Here is a 21,100-nt window from a genome sequence, read left to right as displayed (position 1 = left end):
ACTCATAAAACGGACAAAAAAATACAAAATGAAGGGTATCCTGCGGAGATCCCAGATCGCAGCCGCAAGGACCCTTTGATGCAACATCTCTTGTGTACCCTACGGGGACAGATAAAATATGATGTAAAAGATCCAATCTGAATCTAGTCATTAAAAATCTATCATTTTTGTTATAGATATACGCCAGGTAAGGTTCTAAGCCTGCTACAGATTTCGTTCATATATGGGCTCTCACTGAAACTTTCAATATTTCACTGTCTTCCCTTGCACAAACTAGGCGCCTAAGGTGTTCAGCCTTTATGACAGCTTTTACTTGAGGCGTCAAGGTCATAGGCTTGTCAAAATAATTTGCAAATCCCAGCCACTTCAGGGTGTCCTTCACGTATTTAAGCCAGGGTATCCGATAGCCTTTATCTCTGTTAATGCAGTCCTTAATTATTAGTCTACTTAGACTAGCCTCGGGGTTGGTCCAAATTTTGATCCAACACATTATAGGTTTAATACTTAGCCTGTCACCAATATAAGGAAGCCCTAGCTCCTCGTGGACAACGTGGGCAGGCGTACTTTGAGGAACTTGCAGAATCCTTCTAAGGAACTTGTTTTCCTCCAATTGTATCATGGAGGTATTTCTGAATCCCCATACCTCACTCCCATACAGGGTTTTGGAACAACATAACGAATTATATAAATGCAGTATTTCGTTCGGTGACCAACGACCTAATCTCGTGGCTCGATTCATTATTGAACCCATCGTGCTCGTTTGTTGGTTACATTTGTCTGAGATTAGTGTTTTAAAATTGAGGTGTTTGTCGAATATTATCCCTAAATAATTAAAAACCTCGACCTTCTCTAATTTGTGACCCCCAATTTTAAAAATAAAGTTCTTTGTTGGTCTATTCCCTGCTTCCATTATGTATGATTTAGTAAGATTGGGAGATAAATCTTAATCTGCCATAAACCTGCTAAAGCCATCAATAAGAGACTGAAGTCCCCTCCCTGTACGGGACAAAAGGACTGCATCGTCCGCATATAGAAGGACGGGTAGACTTCTCTTACCAACTTTTGGTCAGTCTACCCCCAACTCTACAAGAGCTTTGTCCAAACCATTTATGTATAAAGTAAATAAAAAAAAGGCGCCAAAATGCAACCTTGTCTCACACCCCGTGTACATGAGAAATGTTCAGTAAGATTCCCCTCATTACTGTATCTGACCTGAGCTGTTGTATTCAGGTAAAGTGTTTTTAGGATATATATCAGACCTGAATCAACCCCAAGCAGCTCTAAGATCTCCCACAGCTTCTCACGATTAACCCGGTCAAAAGCTGCGGTCAGATCCATAAAAGCCAGGAAAACCGTCCCCTCACCTGCCACGGTATACTTTGCCACCAAATTATAAAGGTTAAGGCACTGGTCCGTTGTAGAACGACCAATTCTAAAACCGTACTGAGAGTCAGTAATAATCTCATTTTCCTCAGCCCAGACCATCAGGCGGTTTAGAATGACCTTACCTAATACCGTCGCCGTCACATCTATTAGTGAGATCGGGCGATAACATTGGGGGTCACTCTTATTACCCTTTTTAAATAGGGGTACAATGCTAGCCGTTGACCATGACCTGGGCATTCCCATTTCCACTGCCGTGTTGAAAACTCGCGTGAATATAGGTGCCCATAAATCAACCTGGGACAAAAATAAATCAGGTGGGATCCCATCCGGACCTGGAGCCTTATTGCGTGTCAGGGCATATATTCCTTCTTTAATCTCGCCCACCGCAAACCGCGACCATGAATTCGGTAAAATACCAACATCTGCGATTTGTCGAGCAATAGGACTACCATGTTTATACAGGTTCTTAAGATGAGATACCCATGCTTCAGGCAAGACATGACAGGCCACCTTCTCATTATTCGGGGCCTGAAAGCTAGGGTCATTAATCACCTTCCAAAATCTCGCCATGTCTCTTTTCAGCTGCCTCCCTCAAATTCTCCCAGGCCTCACAATGGAGGATATCCCTCTTTCCGGGGATGTAATAAGCTTTCTGTAAAACGCTTCCCCATCTGTGTTGCTCCATCTTATACGCCTGCCCTGGTCTACTGCTTCCAATGTTCCCCTCGTCATCCTATTCCTTGGTTGAGTAAGTAGGTCTGTATCCCTCAAGGACAATACTAAAGGGTTATGATCAGTAAAAACACTAATTTTTATACTAAAATCTATGACCCTACATTTGATAACATGTGAAACAAAAAAAAAAAATCAATAATTGTGTCCCTGCCCCTGCCTTTAAAAGAAGGGTTAATTATATTAGAATGCCTGACCCTGATTAAATCCATTGTGGGGGATAAATCGTAAGTACCCAGGATCTTACTTAGTTCGCCGCCTTCCCTTGTGTGCTCTAAGTGCCAGTCCTTTGTAGATGGACAGGAGTCCCATTTTCCCCGGCCCCATTTCAAATATGGACATTGGTGGCAATTAAAAGCGCCCAATAAAATCAAATTGGGATGACTATCTTCCCTTTCTTGTAAACCTGCCAATCTTTCATGGAGCTCGTTCAACCTCTGCATCGATTGGCCCGCATTATAGAAATTTATCAAGATAAATTTTAGGCCCTTCTTGCAATATCTAATACCTTGGATGTTGTCCGAGTTCCAACCCAGGACCTCCCAGGACCCTTGTAGGGACAAAGACACGTAGGTTATTAGACCGCCCTTTGCTCGGCCCATTGTAGTTTTTTGGGCAGGGACAAAAAACATTTTGTATCCCTCAAGGTGTGAGGCACTACTATCAATTTCCCACGTTTCCTGAAGGCAGATAATGTGGAACTGTCGACTAAAATCTAGCCATTCCCTTTTTTTTATTTTGGCTGTGATCCCTGCAATGTTCCACGAGACCACCCTAAGCTCTTCAGCAGCTTGATCTACCACTCTGCTAGCTGAGTTAATCTGCCTTGGCGGTGAAAATCCAACTGGGCTACTTATGGTTAATACAATACTATTTCCCCGTAAGTTTTGCGAAACCTCATTAAAGGGGATATCAGGTGAAGGTGGATTTCCTACAGAGCCAACAGTGTCCCTCAACGCTGAACTATCAGGAATAGAGACATTCTTCGTATTCACACCTTGGGCCAGTCAATCCAGATCATCCATTACTGCCGCATCAGACAACGGAATGAATCTATTTGATACTAAACCCAGTCTGTTCGCCCCTCAGTAAGTAATTTCCCCTCTCCTATGTGCCACTTGGCCTGTCTCTTTTGAATTATCCCTGTAAAAAAAATTTAGGGGAAGCATCTTTATGCTCGTCCCCCTATCAAAGTCCCCATAGCAGGAAATAAGCAGTTCTTTTACCAACTCAGGGTACCTAAAATTAACAATACTGCAGTCTCCTGCGAATTTTTTCTCAGAGGTCCCAACCCAGGCTACCCTCCTTGCCATGAGGATGCGACTGCTCTGCGAGTTGGACACCTTTGCGTTGTTATGCATCCAATGTTTAACCTTATTTATCAGGGAGCTTGTTGTCTCTTCTCTATCCTGATTAAGTGCTGGAACCCCTGCTAATACTATCGTGTAAGGACAAGAAGCCGGGGGTAAGTCCAACATCTGCAGCCCCGGCGTGCAGTTCACCTGCTCATCTATAGTTCTAGTGGGTGCTCTAGCCAATTTTTTACTACCTTCATTTTGTAACCTGTGGGAGACAGAAATGGGAAAGGTACCTGGGTCCTTGCTAATATTGTGATTAACACGCCTTATATTTCCTCTCATCCTACTTTTATTTGCACAAGGACTAACAGGACATGGGGCAGTCCCTATCCCTTCCTCTCTCAAGCAAGGTGGAGGCGCTAATAGTCCTCCTCTATTCTGTTCTAGAAGCCTGCTTACTTTCTCCTCCACTCTGTTTATTTGTTCCACTATGGGAACCAGATGCTTAAAAATAAGTGCTTCCAGATTGACCTCTAGTATTTTAGTTATCTGCCGGGACCAGTCCACCCCGTTCGAGGAAGAGCTATTTTTGCAATGTTGACATGCTGACCTATTGGCCCCTTCCTCTACAACTATGGGTGCTTTTCTGGCCCCTCCTCTTTTGGGTTTGGGGTCTGTTCTTTTTTTGCACACCCCACTATTGTGTGGGATCCCCGTGATCCTTGTAGCCTCTAAAGCACCTACTTCAGGGGGAGAAACTGAGACAAGTAAAGATTTTTTTGAGCGGGTGACCACCTCCCTGTCCCTCCTCATTAATGCGTTGAGCTCGCTCTCCACTCCTATCACGGCACTCCCCCGCTCCCGATCTCCCTTCGCCCCAATCCCAGTCGTGTCTGCCGACGATCCTTCCTCTGATTTAAAAGGGGAATGTTCGGGCTGAGGCATGGTATTTTCAGGCCCCATGGAATTAATTAACTCCAGATCCCCAGGTGGTGGCATGTTAGCATGAACTTGTGCTGTGATGACACACTGGGTTGCGGTGTGGGCAGAGGGACCCATATCTACTGGGATAATTGCTCCGGGCGTTACACACTTAGATATTTTCCCCAGCGACGAACGTTTATGTGCCAAAAGGGAATCAAGAGACAGCCTTCGTTCCGTTAACTGTATTTCATGAGTTAACAGGGATTCGGCTCTCGTGATAAAGGCTTCCAAAGTTCCCTTAATTCCACCCCCTGTCCTAGTCGGGTTTTTTTTCGTTTTGCCCATATTAGGGATTGAAAACCAGAATAATATAGTGGTAAGTGCCGCCTTCCTTAACCCCCTTTGACTAAAGAAGACTTTTAGAGCTGACACACTATACTTAGACAAAATCATTAACCAACACTACAAACCCAGCCAGACAAAGGAGAAAAATAAACCTTGGCAAGGCCCTTTTCGATTCCTTAGATACCTTAAGAGAGGGCTCTGCGGCCTAATCTGTGAATAAGCAGGGTGCACCCTCCCTCGCGTTCTCTCACATGTCCCACTGTCAATACAATACACTCCTGAGGGTGATGGCTAATAAGAGCCAAGAAATACGGCCCAGCCCGGCCTCCTTCGGCCCCTGACGGGCAAGGACGGGCCCGCCCTTGGCCCGGGCTTCGCCCGGGCGCGGCCCGCGCGCCGCGGTAGAATTCGGCGCCTTTTGAGCGCGAGCTCCCAATAGGGCTCCGGTAGGGACCAGGAACAAAGTGCTGTGTGCTGCCCAGGGGCTGTGCAAAATGCTTCTCCGCCTCCACAAGACCGAGGTCTCCCGCGCTGCGGGACCTCGTCGGCGTTAATGAGGGCTCCGGTAGGGACCAGGAACAAAGTGCTGTGAGCTGCCCAGGGGCTGTGCAAAATGCTTCTCCTCCTCCACAAGACCAAGGTCTCCCGCGCTGCGTGACCTCGTCGGCGTTCATGAGGGCTCCGGTAGGGACCAGGAACAAAGTGCTGTGTGCTGCCCAGGGGCTGTGCAAAATGCTTCTCCTCCTCCACAAGACCGAGGTCTGTCAATTTTGATTCAGTCTTTAAAATAACGATTACATTGAATGCCTATATTAGGATCTACAATCTCTCTGCCAATGTAAATCATGACAAAAAAATAAAATAAGATACGACCCCTAGGTTACTTCTTCCCACATCATACAGCAACACAACATCCACCGATAAAACTAATGATAATTTATTGAAAATCGGGTTTCAGTGAATAATTATTTGCGTATTACCAAGTAAGTGTGTTTATTGTTTTGATTCTATTAAAATAATTTTTCCATCGCACTTCAGCACTACAAACAAATGAGCTTCATTTTTGCTTTCCTAACTGCTATATTCTGTAATGTGCTCAATTCAATTTTCTAAGTTTTGTGTTACAAAAGATGACATCGTAGAGCCTTTACTTTCACAATCCATGTACACAGCAAGACTTTCACACAGTTCAATTTAAAAACTCCTCACTCTGTGCTGTCCGAGATAGACAAGTTAACACTAATGCCAGTGTTAAAAGAATAAGCAACAGTTTATCAGAAGACATAGCACGTCATTTGATCTATGTCTTTGAAGCACAGCAAATGTGACAAGATAAATACCAAATGTAAAGTGATCTTTATTTATTGATCTTTTGCAACCCACCAGCGGGTTGCGACCCAGTTTGGGTAATGCTGCTCTAGTGTGAATACCTGCAATGTAGCATGCCCAGACAAAGGGTTTTGCGGTGGTGCTGCACTGAACAGAGCAACCCGAAAGAACATAAAATGCTGCACTAAAGACCATCTTTATCTGGATCCTAAGTCAGAGTGGGGCTGGCCGGAAAGCTATAATAAGGCCCCTCGCCATCTGGCGCATCTGAGATTTGGGCAGTCACAACACCAGGATGTGAACCGAAAGACCAAGCAACAAGCGGCCGAAGAACGGGCGAGGGCTGTAGAAGTGATGGCCCCTCTTTGCTCTGGTGGACCTCTCCTCACCCAGACACATGATTACATAGAGGTTCTAACTCAAGCTCGGAGGGCTCCACAGGTATGGCAGACATTATTTGATCTCCTAACAGGAGGCAGCTATTATCCACTCAGCGCTGCGGTATGGGACCTATGGTTTATCCTCCGAAGTCTACAAACTTTCTACAATTCCCTTATTTTGGGGAGGGCGTGAGCGGAGGCTTGGACTTCATGCTCCCTGTACCATTGTATTGCATACTAACTAACTGATCGACCGGCTGGGCTCCTCTCTCTCTCTCGAGTACTACCATTTGGACCTGGTTGGCCTTTGTTGTTGGACCCGGTTTAATAGGCACTGTGCCTTTCTACAATCGTTTGGACAGGATGTGTACATGTCTCAGTTCGGAGGGGTGGGGGCTGTGGGGGAAGGGGAGTTGGGGCTGTTAATTGCTTATTTTGTTTATTCTATGTTCAGTGTGTTTCTGGCAGGTGTGAATGCTGTGGTGACTGCCACCCGGAGCTCGGGTGGGGTGCCTGGTGTAGGGGTACTGTGCCCCGGCCTAGACTGTGTGGATACTTAGTGACTATTTGATCACCTGGAATGTAGGGGGCCTGTCCTCGTCCTCCAAATGCTATAACATACTGGCGTACCTGAGGCGGAGGGAGACGGAAGTCGCATTTCTGCAGGTGACCCACCATACAGATGCTTGGGGCAAGGCACTGCAAGGAGGTGGACGGGACAATTATATGACACAGCTTACTCTGGGATTGCGAGGGGGGGCCCTCATCTGGATCAAACCTGGGGTACATTTCTTGTTACACAAGTCCGTTATTCATCCGGAGGGTAGATTTGTCCTGGTGTTGGGATGGCAAGGACATTGCATTCCTCAATGTACATTCTCCCAATATTGATCAAGATCCCTTTTTAGATAGTCTCGCACTCCTTCTCCCATACATGTTACCATATGTACTGAATATCGGGTGGAGATATTGTGTATCTGATATCCATGTGGACAGATCAAACTCTCCACTGCGACTGATGCCTGCAACTAAACTGGCGGACGCCTTCCGCGACTGGGTGTGGCATTGGAACCTGGCAGATTGTTGGAGGGTCAGGATCCCTGAGGCGCGGGTATATAAGTATCTCTTTGACAGATGACCTGGAGGTGCAGTTGCGTAAGGTGCTTGGTTGTGATGAGGCCTATGAGAGGAGAATAGGCACCGAGTACTTGATGCGGACATACTCTGACCATTGCCCCTTTTTATGTACCTTTCGGCAGTCCCCTAACTGATCCCATATTTCAACTTGGAGATTAGACATGGCCATATTAGGGGATCAGGAATTCAGGTCCTTGCTTCACAAGAGGATAACTGATTACTGGGTCAATAAGAAGGGCTCAGCACTGTCGAATGAGTGGCCTTTAAGGTGACTGTGGGCGACTTCTGCATTGCAAAAAAGGTAATGGTGCGAGCTCAGTTACACCCGGAAGCGGTCCTCGCTGGGCTCCTAAGAAGCTGGGCTGCAGACCAACCGGTAGAGTAGATACTTGCTGAGCATGAAAAACAGTTTTTCATCGGTGGAACGCCTGTGCCAATATAATTATAGAGCGTACATTGCAAAGGCTAATGTGGAGAGAGAAGTCAGGAAGGAGACAAAACTGGGGGAAATTATGTGGAAGAAACTATCCACCTTGATATTGCGGTTTTCTTTATGGCTACCCATTTCAGCCATCTGCACAGAGGAATGCTCCACTGACTTCATGGTATCACAGAACATACTTCGGTTTACACCAAGCAGCTTCTACTTCGCCATAATTCAGACAGGTAAATGGAAATAAAGTCAGAAGTTTAACACAATGACTCAGACGCAACTTTTAATGCTTCATAAGGTATTAAGTAATTCTTTCTTTGAATAATTTCATCCTTTAAAAGATTTATAAAGGGCAAATCAACTGAGCATTCTTCTTGTCAGTTACATTTCTAGAGAAAGGGACTGTCAGCAAAAAGGGAAATCTAACATCAACACATTACAAAACAGATTTGCAAAGGCTTGAGGTCAATCACAATTTGAAGGACAGCAAGTTCAGACCTCTTCATTGGGCAAATAATTAATTGGTAGTCCTGAACTAGCAGAATTGGAAACAAAAAGTACTTCTAGCATAGTAACCCCTGCACTTTGTCCCTGAAAAATAAAGGAACAACGCTGCCACACAAGTGCATGTACCGTATGTAAGAAATTGGGTTATCCGTTAAGAGGGGTGAAAGCCCAATTCAAATAAATAATTAATGCCAGGGTGAATCAGGAAAGTCACTACATAAACCTGTGCATAACCTTCTGGAAACTCAGCACAAAACAGTCAGGCTTACTTTAGAAGCAATGTGTAAAGTATTTATGCAGCACTTAAACAGTAACAAACTGAAAACACAAGAAAAATCCTAAACCAATTCAGAAAAAGAGTAACATTTAGTAAATAAAATCACACCATAACAAAAATCCCATCAGCAGAATAGAAACTATTAGTTTTTAAAGTTTTAGGTGAAAATAGTGCCAACAAGCACACAGTACCACTTGCTGCTATCTGGTCATGCTGGACCGGGAGAAGTCACAAGTTCAGGCTGCATGTGATGGCGCGCAGGTAAGATAGAGCGACCAAGTTCGTCCTGCTGCAGAGCTAACTTCTGAAGTACGCACGATGAGTGTCGTTGCGTTGGCAAGAGCTGCGAGGAGGAGGTTTTATGCATGACAAGCAGGTTGGATGTGAGACAGTCACAGCTGTAAGGCGAAGAGCCGGTCGTCGCTGGAGATTGCGCGAACACCAACGTGAGTCGCCAACGAGCAGTTCTCACTGGAACTCTGCGTTGACAGTGGTCACAGGTGGTCGACTTTTGGTACAATGAGGTCACTTTGCCATCGCTAGGATCGCAAAACTAATGGATTTTCACCTTTTCTTTCGAAGGAGTAAACTATAATGCCAGGCAAGGACCTGTGTGGCACCTCTTGTGTTCAGGACTCTCTCCAGCAGAAGCCAGCAGCAGTTTTCGGCAGGTTCAGTTGGAGCAGGTCATTTGAGGAGTTGCAGGGAGTCCCCTGGTAACTTGATGTGTCCCTGCAGCTCAAACAGGAGGTCAGCCAACTGACCCTTGGGAGTCACTTCTGGGTTCAAGGCAAGCTGTCCCTAATATTCCTTCTTCAGACAGCAGGTCAGTCCTCCTTCTGAATCTTCCACAGGTCTTGGAGTGATCTGAGGAGAGGTTCTGAAGGTCCCACTTTAATACCCTTTGCCAGCCTCTGTGTGGGGAAATTCCCTGGCCTACCCACAAAACTGGTAATGGAGAGATTTCATCCTTCCCCTGGCTCCAAACTATCTAGTGTGACAAAGGCGAGGCAGGCCTTGTGTCAAGTTCCTTTGTGTGAGCTGCAGGTGGGTCCCTTTGAATTATAATCTGGGCAGGGCACAGCTCCTCCCAAGTCTTCCTGCCTGGGAGACCATCCCCTCAAGTCTCTTTTGTCTCAATGTCTGGAAGCAATATACAATCCTTAACAGGACAGCCATACACACTATTGTGACACAGGACACTGGCAGAAAGGCATAGTTGCTTTCAACAGAAAAATACCAACCTTCTAAAAGTAGCATTTTCATAATGATAATGTGAAATCCAACTTCATCATTCTGGAAGATTTTAAATTACAATTAATTTTAGTGGAAACAGCATTTCTCCATCTGGTCTCAAATTGAGTCAGAACTACTTAATTTAAAATAAGGTAACCCAGTGTTATTATATGGGAGAGATAGCCTTACAGCAGTGAAAAACAACTTTAAGAGATTTTCACTGATAGGACATGTAAAACTCACGTCCTTATTTTTAAATATCATGCACCCCCTGCCTTTATGGTCCACCTTTAGAAGTTTCTTCTAAATATTAAAAATGAAAGTTTAGGCCTGGCAAAAGGCTTATTTTACCAGGTCAACATGGCAGTTTAAAACTGCACTACAGTCTGCAGTGACAGGCTAGAAACATGTTTTAAAAGACTACGTTAGTTGGTGGCACAGTGAGTGCGGCAGCCCACAATTTGCATTTAATTTACAGACCCTTACAAGTAAATTAATTGTGCCAATTGAGTGTATGCAAAGTTGACCATGTTTAAAGGCGAGAGCATAAGCACCTTGCCACTGGATAGCAGGAGGTAAGTGCAGAGTCCTAATGCCAGTAAAAACTAGTTTCAGCAAAAAAAAAAATAAAAATAAATAACTTTCAAAATGTTTGGTGGAATACTGCGCCAAGGATGTCATATCTAACACCATAAATCTACAATCCTTCCATTGTTAGCAAAAAAGACAAAACCTAGTTTTTTTATTCACTTAATCGGAGTTGCCCTTAACATTTTCAACTACCTAACCTATGATGACTCATTAGGAGAAAACTCCTTAAAACCACATCAGGATGAGTCTAACTATTCGATCACATCTTATTATCAATAATTTATCGTTGAGCTTTTCTCTACCCTGTTTTGCTGCTCAGCAGCCTTCGATGCCTGCCATTTTGATTTTCTCAGAAGTATGCAACATAACTGTATATGAGGCTTTTGCTTGCTTTAAGGTGGTACTTAAGTTGCTTTTGCAGTTCCTGGTTGTTGCTTATTTGTTTTAGAATGTGTCTTATAGCACAGCACCCACTCTTATTTACTTCTTTTTTTTAAATGCCATTTGATTTTCCTTGTACATATTAACATAGCAAAAAAGTGCATCATGAGTATTTGGATATTATTACAACTCATCATAATATGAATTACCTCAGTTTTAATGAGCTGCAGTAGAAGGACAGTCGGCATAGCTGTCAAGATTCCCAGGTCCATGCGTGATCCGCTGCTCTAGGCCCGTTTTTTTCTTTGAATACATTCTGGGACTTTTAGTACTGGTTCTATATTGAAATGAACAAGACTTCAAGTGCTAAAACTCCAAGAAAAGACCTGGACTGGAAAACCTCATCACGCATGGACCTGGCAATCTTGGCAGGACTGAGTTTGACATTTAGACCCTTGAATCCTAATAAAATGGCAAGAGCTATACAAGGTTGTACTGGCAAATCTCTATAGCCTGGACTATCCTGTCCCCCCGGCAGCACACAACCGTGTTCCAGCCCCCGGAACAGGCGGAAGTGCGTATGCACCTTAAGCTTTTTCGCTAAGGACAGCTGAGGTACTGAACCTGAATGCTGTAGGTACCACCGGTGTATCCAACTATCTGGTTCATCCTGGATCACTGGTTTAGTATCTTATTTAATTTACCAACATTTTGATTATGGTCACCAACACTTTCTCGCAGTTTTTGTATGCATCACTTGTATAGCAGTAGCAGACACTAGATCCTGAAGAAAGCTGCAACACCTTTTGGGTTATAGGCTAAAACATGTCGAACCATTCAGCACAATTCGATCTAATGGCTCTTATCGTACTTCTAGTTTTTAATCCTAGCACAGGGCAGCCAGAATAAATAATTCGGTAAATCCTGTAGTTAGTTTTAACTTACCTCACTATTAGCACTGCACCCTTCACCACACCGAGCTGGCTCACATTGGGTCTTAGCGTTACTCCTCTGACAAACAAAACATACCTGAGCTCCTCCCTCGCAGCGAGGGGATTGTAACCCGCACCATGACTAGGTTCATGGTGCGAGGAGGATTCCCAATGATGAAGCGTGCCACCTTTGGTGGGTGCGGGAAACCGTCCTTAAAAGGGACGCCTCCTGTATAGTCAGCCTTCTCGGTCTCTTTCTTTCCCTTCTTCTCCAGACCCAAGAGTCAATCCGTGTTTAGTTTAAATCTCTATAGCCCTCATTGCTTACACCTTTACCCTTTCACTTACCAGACTCCTTCATGACAGGGGTGCTGATGAATCTATGATGAGACAAGCATTCCTCCCCCAATATGTTCTCTAAATTATTGGAGCAGCATATTACAGCACTGATTAACCTTTCAGCAGCTAGGTACCAGCCCATACATTTAGTGTGTCAGGGTTCACCTAATTTCTGTGCTATGTAACTTTATCACTATAAGGCCCCAAGTTACGGCACTTTGTGTTTAGTTAATTAATGCATTGCCCACATTCAGAGTAGGATTGTGGGGCCTCTAATATACCATGTACACATCACCTCACTCATCTCTCTTTGGACTTCCATCCAGTACTCTACGATTGTTGGACACCTACATATTGTCTTCTGAAAGTTGTCCTGTTGTCCACAGCCTCTCAGGCATCCATCACGTGTTGCCCTAGTAAACCTCACCATTTCGGTTCTAGTATAGTAGAACATGTTCAAGACTTTCAACTGTATCATATCAATCTAAAATTTGATCAGATCAATAACTGTATGGTAAATGAAGACCTCCTCTCAGCCGCCCTCTTCAAAGTCCCTCCAATCCCCTTTGCCAGTATGTTTTCAGGTTAGTACGGTCTTTACGAGAATTGGTGTTTGTTATTGGTCTCCTTTTAGTCATCCCTGTCTCCTAGTCGGATTTCGAAGGGCAATTCCTGTACTACTAAGGGTGATCCTCTGTACATAAATGTAGTGCATGTTTAATTTGAATATGCACCTACATATCTGCAAGCCTTCCAATTTATAGTCTCTTTGTAGTGCCAAGAATGGTACAATACCCATTACGTACCATATAGTCCCCAATGCCTATGCTGTCCAAACCTTGAAACCTCACTAGGCCATTCCGTCCTAGCAATTTCATACCCACCCACAATGAAGTACTTTTTGTCAGTCTTTTTCTCCATACCATTTCGTAGGTGAGGTAATACCATAATCTAACTATCATCCTTGGGGAAGCAATGCTGCCCTGTTACAATATTTGTGGGTATACCTTTCTATCTAGGACAGGACCATCTATCGCAAGCAACAGTTTAATTAGTGGGGTGAAAGTCCAGTCATTCACTAATATTAGCTGAGCTGTTTTGTACTACCATCTGACATTTGAGAAAGCGCCCGCCTCACATATAGGCTCTTTGCATTGTGGTGAGGGCCAATCTGTGGATTTTATTATGCTATAATTAGGATATACACAGTTCGTCAAGCCTTGCAAAAAATTGATTTGTATTTCTTAGGGTGTGTTTTGCATGATTTCTAGGAATCGTGATAATGCTATCATTTTTAACAGCGCTTCTCTGCCCAGTTTTTTACTTTACAGAAAGGTCAATGGAATGGTTTTCCTTACAGTCTGTATTTTCTGCAGGTGAAACTGCTGCACTAACAGGTTAAGCACAACCCACTACACCGACTCCAGATGCAACTTTTTGATTGATGCAAAACCATTAGGAGTGCAATGGGGTATTTATTGTGCAGAGTGACCTCTTCCTGGGAACGTAACATCTATTTGTTCAGGGATGGTGAATTAGTAATCGTACACTAGAACCATGTAACCCTTTGTTGGCTATCAATATTAAAAGCGACCTGATAAACATGTATGAAGAAAACACAAGTCAAAACTTTCATCTGGGAGAGACTGCTGCCAAAATCATCAATCGTCTGTGCACCTGTAGATTGAAAACATGCAAATTTTGAATTTATGAATTCTGAATATATATGTGGAGTCTGCTTAGTTATAAAAACAATCTCAACTATACTTACTCCTTTTATTATCAGTACAGCCCACAAGCATTCTATTGCAGATACATCCTCTACTACATTTTTTGCAATTGCACTACTGTCAGCAACATGTCAGGAAAATCGACAGTGGCAGTTATTTTTTTGTAACATTCCAAGATATCAGATCAATCAATAGATTGATAAATAAAAATCAATGTTGCATAGCAGATGTTAATTTAGCAACCATATATAAAAGAGGCTAAAATCATTTTAAGAACTGAATATGGCATAGCTATCGTTCATGTGGGCAGACAAAAAGAACCAGATTCAGCTCTATAGCCAGTCAACCAACCAATCAATCAATTAGCATTCAGTTTGTAGAGTAGCCCTGACCATTATATATTCATCTGCCATATCTATGCATTGTCCATATCCATTCCCTATTTCTCCAAACTAGGGATTTGAACAGGACCACCCAGGGATGAGATCAGAACCTCACTTATAAACTGGGTCTCCTGACTAACATCAAGCTTAACCTCTACGTGATCATCTTGTGTTTAGAAAGATCAAGCTTACCCTGCAACTCACAAAATAGCCTTATGAGCTGTCAGCATCACTGTTAGTACATGATTAGGATCTAAGCTGCCAGCATCTACTAGTGAGGTGCCACATGTATCTTGTATCTGAATCCATCTAAGCCAGCTATCTCACATAATGTGCATAACATTTGTGCCAGAGGGGTTTCCTTTCTAATTTTACACTCTCATTTTACTGCCATCCACGACAAGAGAAATGTGGCTATCGCTGACGAAAAGGTGTGGCATATCTGGAAAAACTGATATTTCAACAATAAGGAATATCCCAAAATATTTTAAACCATGCAAAGCGCTGCCTTGTAAGTATGGTGAGGATATATGCCCCTCACATACCAGAACCACAGAACTCATTTGAGCAAAGAGAGACAGACCTCCAAAGTAAAGTTCATAAAAGGCTTGAATGTTACGACAGTAGTATTCTGGAATCTCGTAGATGCTTTGTACAATATATAGGAAACATAGCAGAGAAATAATTGTAAACAAAGTTGCATTATGCAGAAAAGATAGGGGATTAGCGAATCTTCCTCAGAACCCGAGGACTCCAGGGTATGGGAGGAAACTCGTAGAAGAGTTGCGAGCCCCAATCCAACTGAAATGAGTCCTCCAATGCTCCCCGCATCAGATACTGGAGACTGTAGAACAATGGGCAGTGCGCGTTCTCGTGAGTGGCAAAAAGGTCCAACCGAGGATACCCCCCCACATCTTGAAGACGTGATGGACAACCTCCGGATGAAGCCTCCACTAGTTATCTGCTGAGAATTGCTGACTAAGACTGTCTGCACGTACATTCAGCACTCCGGCTAGATGATTTGCAATCACAAATCTGATGGGCCTGAGCCCAGGACCAGAGCCACAGAGCCCCTCTGCAGAGACAAAACTACCCTACTCCTCCATGTTTGTTGATGTACCACAAAGTGGTAGTGTTGTCTGTGAGGACCAGAAAGGACTGACCGTGAAGGGTGGGAAGAAAAGCCTTGAGAGCCAAACATATCGCCCGCAATTCTAGGAGATTGATATGAAGCAATCTTTCCTCTGGAGACCTAAGACCCTTGAGCTCCAGATCTCCCAGATAAGCACCCCACCCCACAGTGGAGGCATCGGTTATCACTGGCCACCAGGGAAGGAGGTTATAACGGCTTCCCTTGCGACAGGTTACCTGAAACACTCCACCATAACAGATCCACTGCAGGCTCTCTGGGGATCCTGACCATCCCCCGAGATCTCCGTTGTGTTGAAACCACTGTCTGCGGAGACACCACTGGTGTGCATCATGTGCCAGCATCCATGGGAGACCAATAGTATGCAGGAAGCAAACAAAACGAGCAGGCGCAAGACCTTCAGGACTGGAACATCCGCTCCTTCTCAAAACCATGGAATCATAGCCTGATGTCCAGAATCCTCTGAGGAGGTCCATGAACTGCCCCTGTGAACAGGTTGCGCAGAGAGGGCACCAGGTGAGATTTGGGTACATTTATCAAAACACCCAAGTGGTACAACAGCCGAGCCGTTATTTGCAGATGATGCAAGTGACGATCTGTAAAAACCGTAATGAGGAATTCATTCCAAGTCATAAAATGCAATGAGCAGCTATGCATCAACTCAGAAACTTGAGCACACATGAGAAAAGTTAAGACCAAGTTAAGGTCCCACTGTGGCATCACAAACTATTTGAGAGGGAAATGTGTGTCAAATCTTTACCTACATCAACGCAGTTGATTTAAAGGGATGGTTGGTCTGAAGAAAATACGAAGGCCAAAAGGGATGACAAAACCCTTTAATATCGCCCATTATGAAGCCAGTCGTTGGAGTAGAGGAAAACTGGTACCCCAAAATGAGAAGACCAACAGTAACTACCACTATCACTTCTGTTAACACATGAGGCTCATTGGTAAAGCCGATGGGGAGCATGGTAAACTGGAAAAGCCCTTGGCTTACACTGATCCGCAGGTAATACCCAAGAGACTGTAGGGCAGGTATATGAAGATGCACATCCTGGAGATCCAAGGCTATCATCAAGTCGCTTGAATCTAGGGAAGACAGAACCTGGACCATCATGACCATTTCAAATGTGTCCTTCCGTAGGAAGGCATTCAGAGGACAAACATCTGAGATAGGCCCAAACTCTATCCTTCTTTGGCACGAGGAGCTATCAAGAGTAACAACCCACCCCCATTTATGAGTCCAGACTCTCTCGATGGCTCTTTTGGATATTGAAGCTTGAACCTCTTACATTAGAATGGACAGGGTCTCCTTTAAGGGCTGTTCTGATGTGGCTGGAAGGTGAGGCGGGCAGAAAGAAACAGTAGGTCATAGCCATGCTGAATGATTTGGAAGACTCACCTTTGGGATGTGGTGGATCACAACCATGGAAGAAAGTACTGGATCTCGCCTGCAATAGAGGGGTTGTGCACCACCAATGGCAAGCTGAGGGGGCTTGGAGGATGTTGCCGCAGGCGAGGGGGACTAGGTGGACAGATGCCCTTGGTGACCTGCATGTTATCTGCCAGATCCATGCCCCGGAAGCAAAAGGATTGGAGTGACTGTACGCCAACCCCCTGGAACAGCCTCCGAATTTCTGAACTGATGAGGAAACTGTTTGGCTGAGGTCGAAAGACCCAGAGAGGCTCTACTCTCCTTAAAGCCTTTCTATGGCAGAATCAGATTGCCGCCGATTAGGAGTGAGCCATCAAAAGACATGTTTATAAGGAATGCCTTTGCAAATCCTGAGAAATCTGTGGATTGCATTCGAGCATAGTGACTGAGCACCACAATGGTGCCAAATGCTCACATCAGTAGTTTTAAGGCCAGCACTAATCATGTTTTGGACCACATCATGAATGGTCTGAGCCAAGGAGACCCTAAGTTCTTCTTGGACCACCAAACTCTCTGAGCAGGTTGGAGTGTAAGCAAATCAGGGTTGCCAGGTGCCGGTCTGCAGCTTCGATCACCTCTGCCCAGTCACCAGTAGACAGAAACAAAGCTATGGCTAACTGCTCATAATGTGGTCAGTACGGGCTTCAATGAACGAAAGCAAGGGCTCAGGTGAGGCTGGCCTAGGTTGCAAAAACTCTGGCCAGACATGGGTCTTTAAGCCGGGGTGGAAGACTACACCGGAGTCAGCACTGAACCTATGGCTGGTTCAAGGACTTAAAGTGCAAAAAGGAGGGATCCGCCAGCAAAATTCCAGTTGAGGGCAGCTTGGATCCTTGGGGTCCGGAGGTGCACCAAAGGGACCTTGAAGAGTGGCAAAGATAAGCAGCATTGGCTCCTTAAAAGCATTGACCTAATGTGACCTGCGAAGATCTGCTTTAACTGCAGGATCAGCTCCTCAACTCGAGAAAAGGAGTGAAATCAATTAGCACCATCATGCCTCAAATCTTCTCTTTTCAGAGTGGCAGTATGGGGTCGAGTCTTGCTTCATTTTATGTTTCTGCTTGGACTTCGAATTACTAAAGGACTTTGACTGCTAACAAGACTTCTGGCAGAAATGGCCTTGTGAGTGAGAGCGGGTAAGCTCCCTCTACTTTGAGTAAGAGTTTAACTTATAAGAAGCCTGCGATTACTTCCTACATTCAACAACGTAAATCTTGGATCGCATTCAGCTGCATGAGGGTACATTCATTGCACGACTTGGACTCGTGCTCCAAGCCCAAACACTAAAGAGACATCTCCTGGGGGAGTGTGACCAACATCTGTTTTGTGCAGTCACTACATGGTTTGAAGTCTGTAGGTTTGCAAGTCTATAATGTTCCCTTGCACAATGGATTTTTTGGGGGAGTCATTGAGTGACTGTCGAAAGTGGAAGAGATGCTCTAGATGCCCGTTCAAAGACAGGAAAGAAAGAAACTGACATTGGTGTGCAAAGGTGGTGCTTATGTGTGGCTCCGCTCTGTCACTTCCAGGGTGTGACAAAGCTAATGTGAAGCTGCATAGGACGACCTTGTGCACACAGAAGTACTGCTATGAAAAGTTTCCGAATCCAGTCTGGTGCCTGGGGAATATTCTAAAGGTGAGGAATCTGCCATCAGAGGTATTCATCAAAAATTCCTATGCTTTCCTGTTGAGTGAGTCTGATCTCCCAAAGGCTCTTGAGGGTGAAGAGGGTCCAACTTAATTTGTTAAATAGGACAGGAAGCCAGTGCTTTTAGTCAAATTTCCAAACCAGATAATCTTTAAATCAATTAGTAGACATATGATGTGTGGGTGTCAGTGACTAATGGTTCCTGATGGCATCATCTAACTGCACAGTGTAACAAGACGTGGAAACCACTTCAGTGTGTTTCAGTGTAGTATTAAAGCAGGTATTTCTGAAGGATGCACCTGTGCGAAACATGGCACTTCAAACTTTCCTTAATTGCTAGCTTGGAAGCAGATGTCTTTGTAGGGAAAGTAACCTACCAAGGAAGATCAGCTCAGTATCCCCCCCCCCCCCGAATACTCTTAATAATTATATAGTTATCACTGTTAACCTGGAAAAATATTACATTCTGAAAGTTGGCGATTAAACTGTTGACTTTTGGATCCAAATCAAAAGCAGCCTCCATCATCTTTTAAATATCAGCATGCATAACCAAAATAATTATTCAAAAGCCTTCCACACCAACAACGTAAAAAAACATTTTAGGAAATAAATGGTAAAACTAAATAAATGCAAAGAGTTGAAACAATCGTCAGTCCGTCTGCTTAGCCACAAGATGACGAAATGTGACATTCACACTATGATAAAGTTCAGTTTTGTGCAAAGAATAACAGATACAAACTTTCAAAATCTGGTGAAAAGTAAGCACACTCAAATTACCTGTGCTGCCCAAATATTGTCAAGATCTTGCAGTGTGAGAGCTTTTTCTTTGATGACAAAACGTAAAATCTTTTCCAGCTTTTCTACATACTGAGGCTGATGAAGACTGTCTCTCAGCACAATAGATAAAATATTATTTTGCTGGATCCATTCCTAAATGTAAAAAACAGGAAATGTTCCATCAACTTAATGAATGAAAGAGCAATGAATGAAAGAGCAATAAAAGCAGAACAAAGAACACATAATTGTAATTTAATAAGTCTTACTTTGATACGTGCTAATTACTTTGATGTTGTATCATTTCTTGCAGTAAAAAAGGGATCTCCGTGAAGAAACCTGTAACAAGTCCACATCCACTATCATACTCATGAAACTAAGTGTAAGGACTTTTACTTCTAGAAAGACATTCAAGTTATAGAGGGTCAGGCTGAATGGGCACTAGGACAATGCATACATCGTAAACAGATGCACATGACAAGCAGGATGTATTATAGCAATACTACCCAAGGGGGAGGTCAATCATGGGTAGTTACTGGCATGGGTGGAGTCTGATGGCCCTTAGATAATATTCCTATTGTAAATTGGACCCTTAAAGTTGAGGGTTGAGTTGAAAATGGTATGTTAGATTGTGTGTTTTTAGGGAATAATTTAGGATACAAGAAGCCCTGCTAATGTTGTTTTTAATTTTTTAAGCTCTGTCACTTTGTGGCCATGGAAAGCACTGTAGCAAAGGCCTGGCGTTGAGTTTCAGACAAAGCGTACACAGAAAGGGTGGTAAAAGATTTTAGTCATAATATAAATCATTTGTTTGTGGTGCCATACTTCTCTTAAGAATTGTTTTGATTTATCAGGTGGTTTCATCGTGTGAAAAATGCTAGCCCTCAGCTGGCAATTTACTCACCATGTTCGGAAGAAAATCATTTTCTCTAGTTTTTCTCGTGGAAATTATGCCAAGTGCTCCAGAAGCTAAAATTAGGACATTATCTAAAGATTCCCAAATATTTCCCTTGGCTATGTTAGAAAATACATCCTGAAAACTATGCAAAACATGCAATTCCAACAGCATCCGCAGGTTGTCAGTTAATTGCTCAGTTTGCTACCTAAGCTTCACTACAACTGTAATAAACAATCAGTATGATATCCGGGATATTAGAACACTGAAATGTTGAGCCCTCCATTGAAAACAATGGAGTGCTCCGGCTTCTAATGGCCAGTAAAAGCCCGGAGCATTAACATTCCAGTTTGTTCACAGCTACAGCTGTGAACAAAGGTATCACAGAGCCCGAGGGGATTTCAACCCCCTCAGGCTCAGTGAGGCCTTTGTTTTACAAATTAGAACATTCTGCCCTCTAGAGGCAGAAAGTTCTAATAGCCTTACAGCCCTCCGTAGCAAGCTCTACCAGCCATTAACCCCTTCGCCGCGGCAGGAATTCCGCCGCGGCGCTGGGGGGGGGTTTGGGGGCAGCGCGGTGGCGCTGTGCTCATGACAGAACCACTCCGTCACGAGCCACGGTTGAGCTGTGCTCATGACGGAGTGGTTCCGTCACGTCTCCGCCCACTGCGCTAATCGCCCGCACAGGCTGGGAATTAGCGCCGCGTGGGCGGAGCGGCCGCCAAAGGCCACAGCATGACGGAACCACTCCGTCATGAGCACAGCGCAACCGTGGCTCATGACTGAGTGGTTCCGTCATGAGCGGGGAAGGGGTTAAAGGCCCGCTCACTTGTTGACGGCTTTAACACTGTAGTGGGC

The 21,100-nt window shown here is 44.2% G+C and overlaps 1 protein-coding gene across 2 annotated transcripts in view; it reads right to left on the bottom strand.

Annotated features, from left to right (window-relative positions):
* Positions 1-21,100, bottom strand: part of USP9X (ubiquitin specific peptidase 9 X-linked) — a 1,605,828-nt gene that overhangs the window by 1,222,003 nt on the left and 362,725 nt on the right. For both annotated transcript variants that reach the window (XM_085622934.1, XM_085622935.1), the window contains exon 10: positions 19,351-19,503. In XM_085622934.1, coding sequence (XP_085479060.1) covers positions 19,351-19,503 — 153 coding nt within the window. The remainder of the gene's footprint in view (positions 1-19,350; positions 19,504-21,100) is intronic.

This window comes from Triturus cristatus, chromosome 8 (assembly GCF_964204655.1).
Source record: "Triturus cristatus chromosome 8, aTriCri1.1, whole genome shotgun sequence".
In the NCBI taxonomy this organism is placed as follows: domain Eukaryota; kingdom Metazoa; phylum Chordata; class Amphibia; order Caudata; family Salamandridae; genus Triturus; species Triturus cristatus.
Note: the sequence above shows the minus strand (reverse complement) of the source record. Positions and strands in the feature narration are given on the sequence as shown.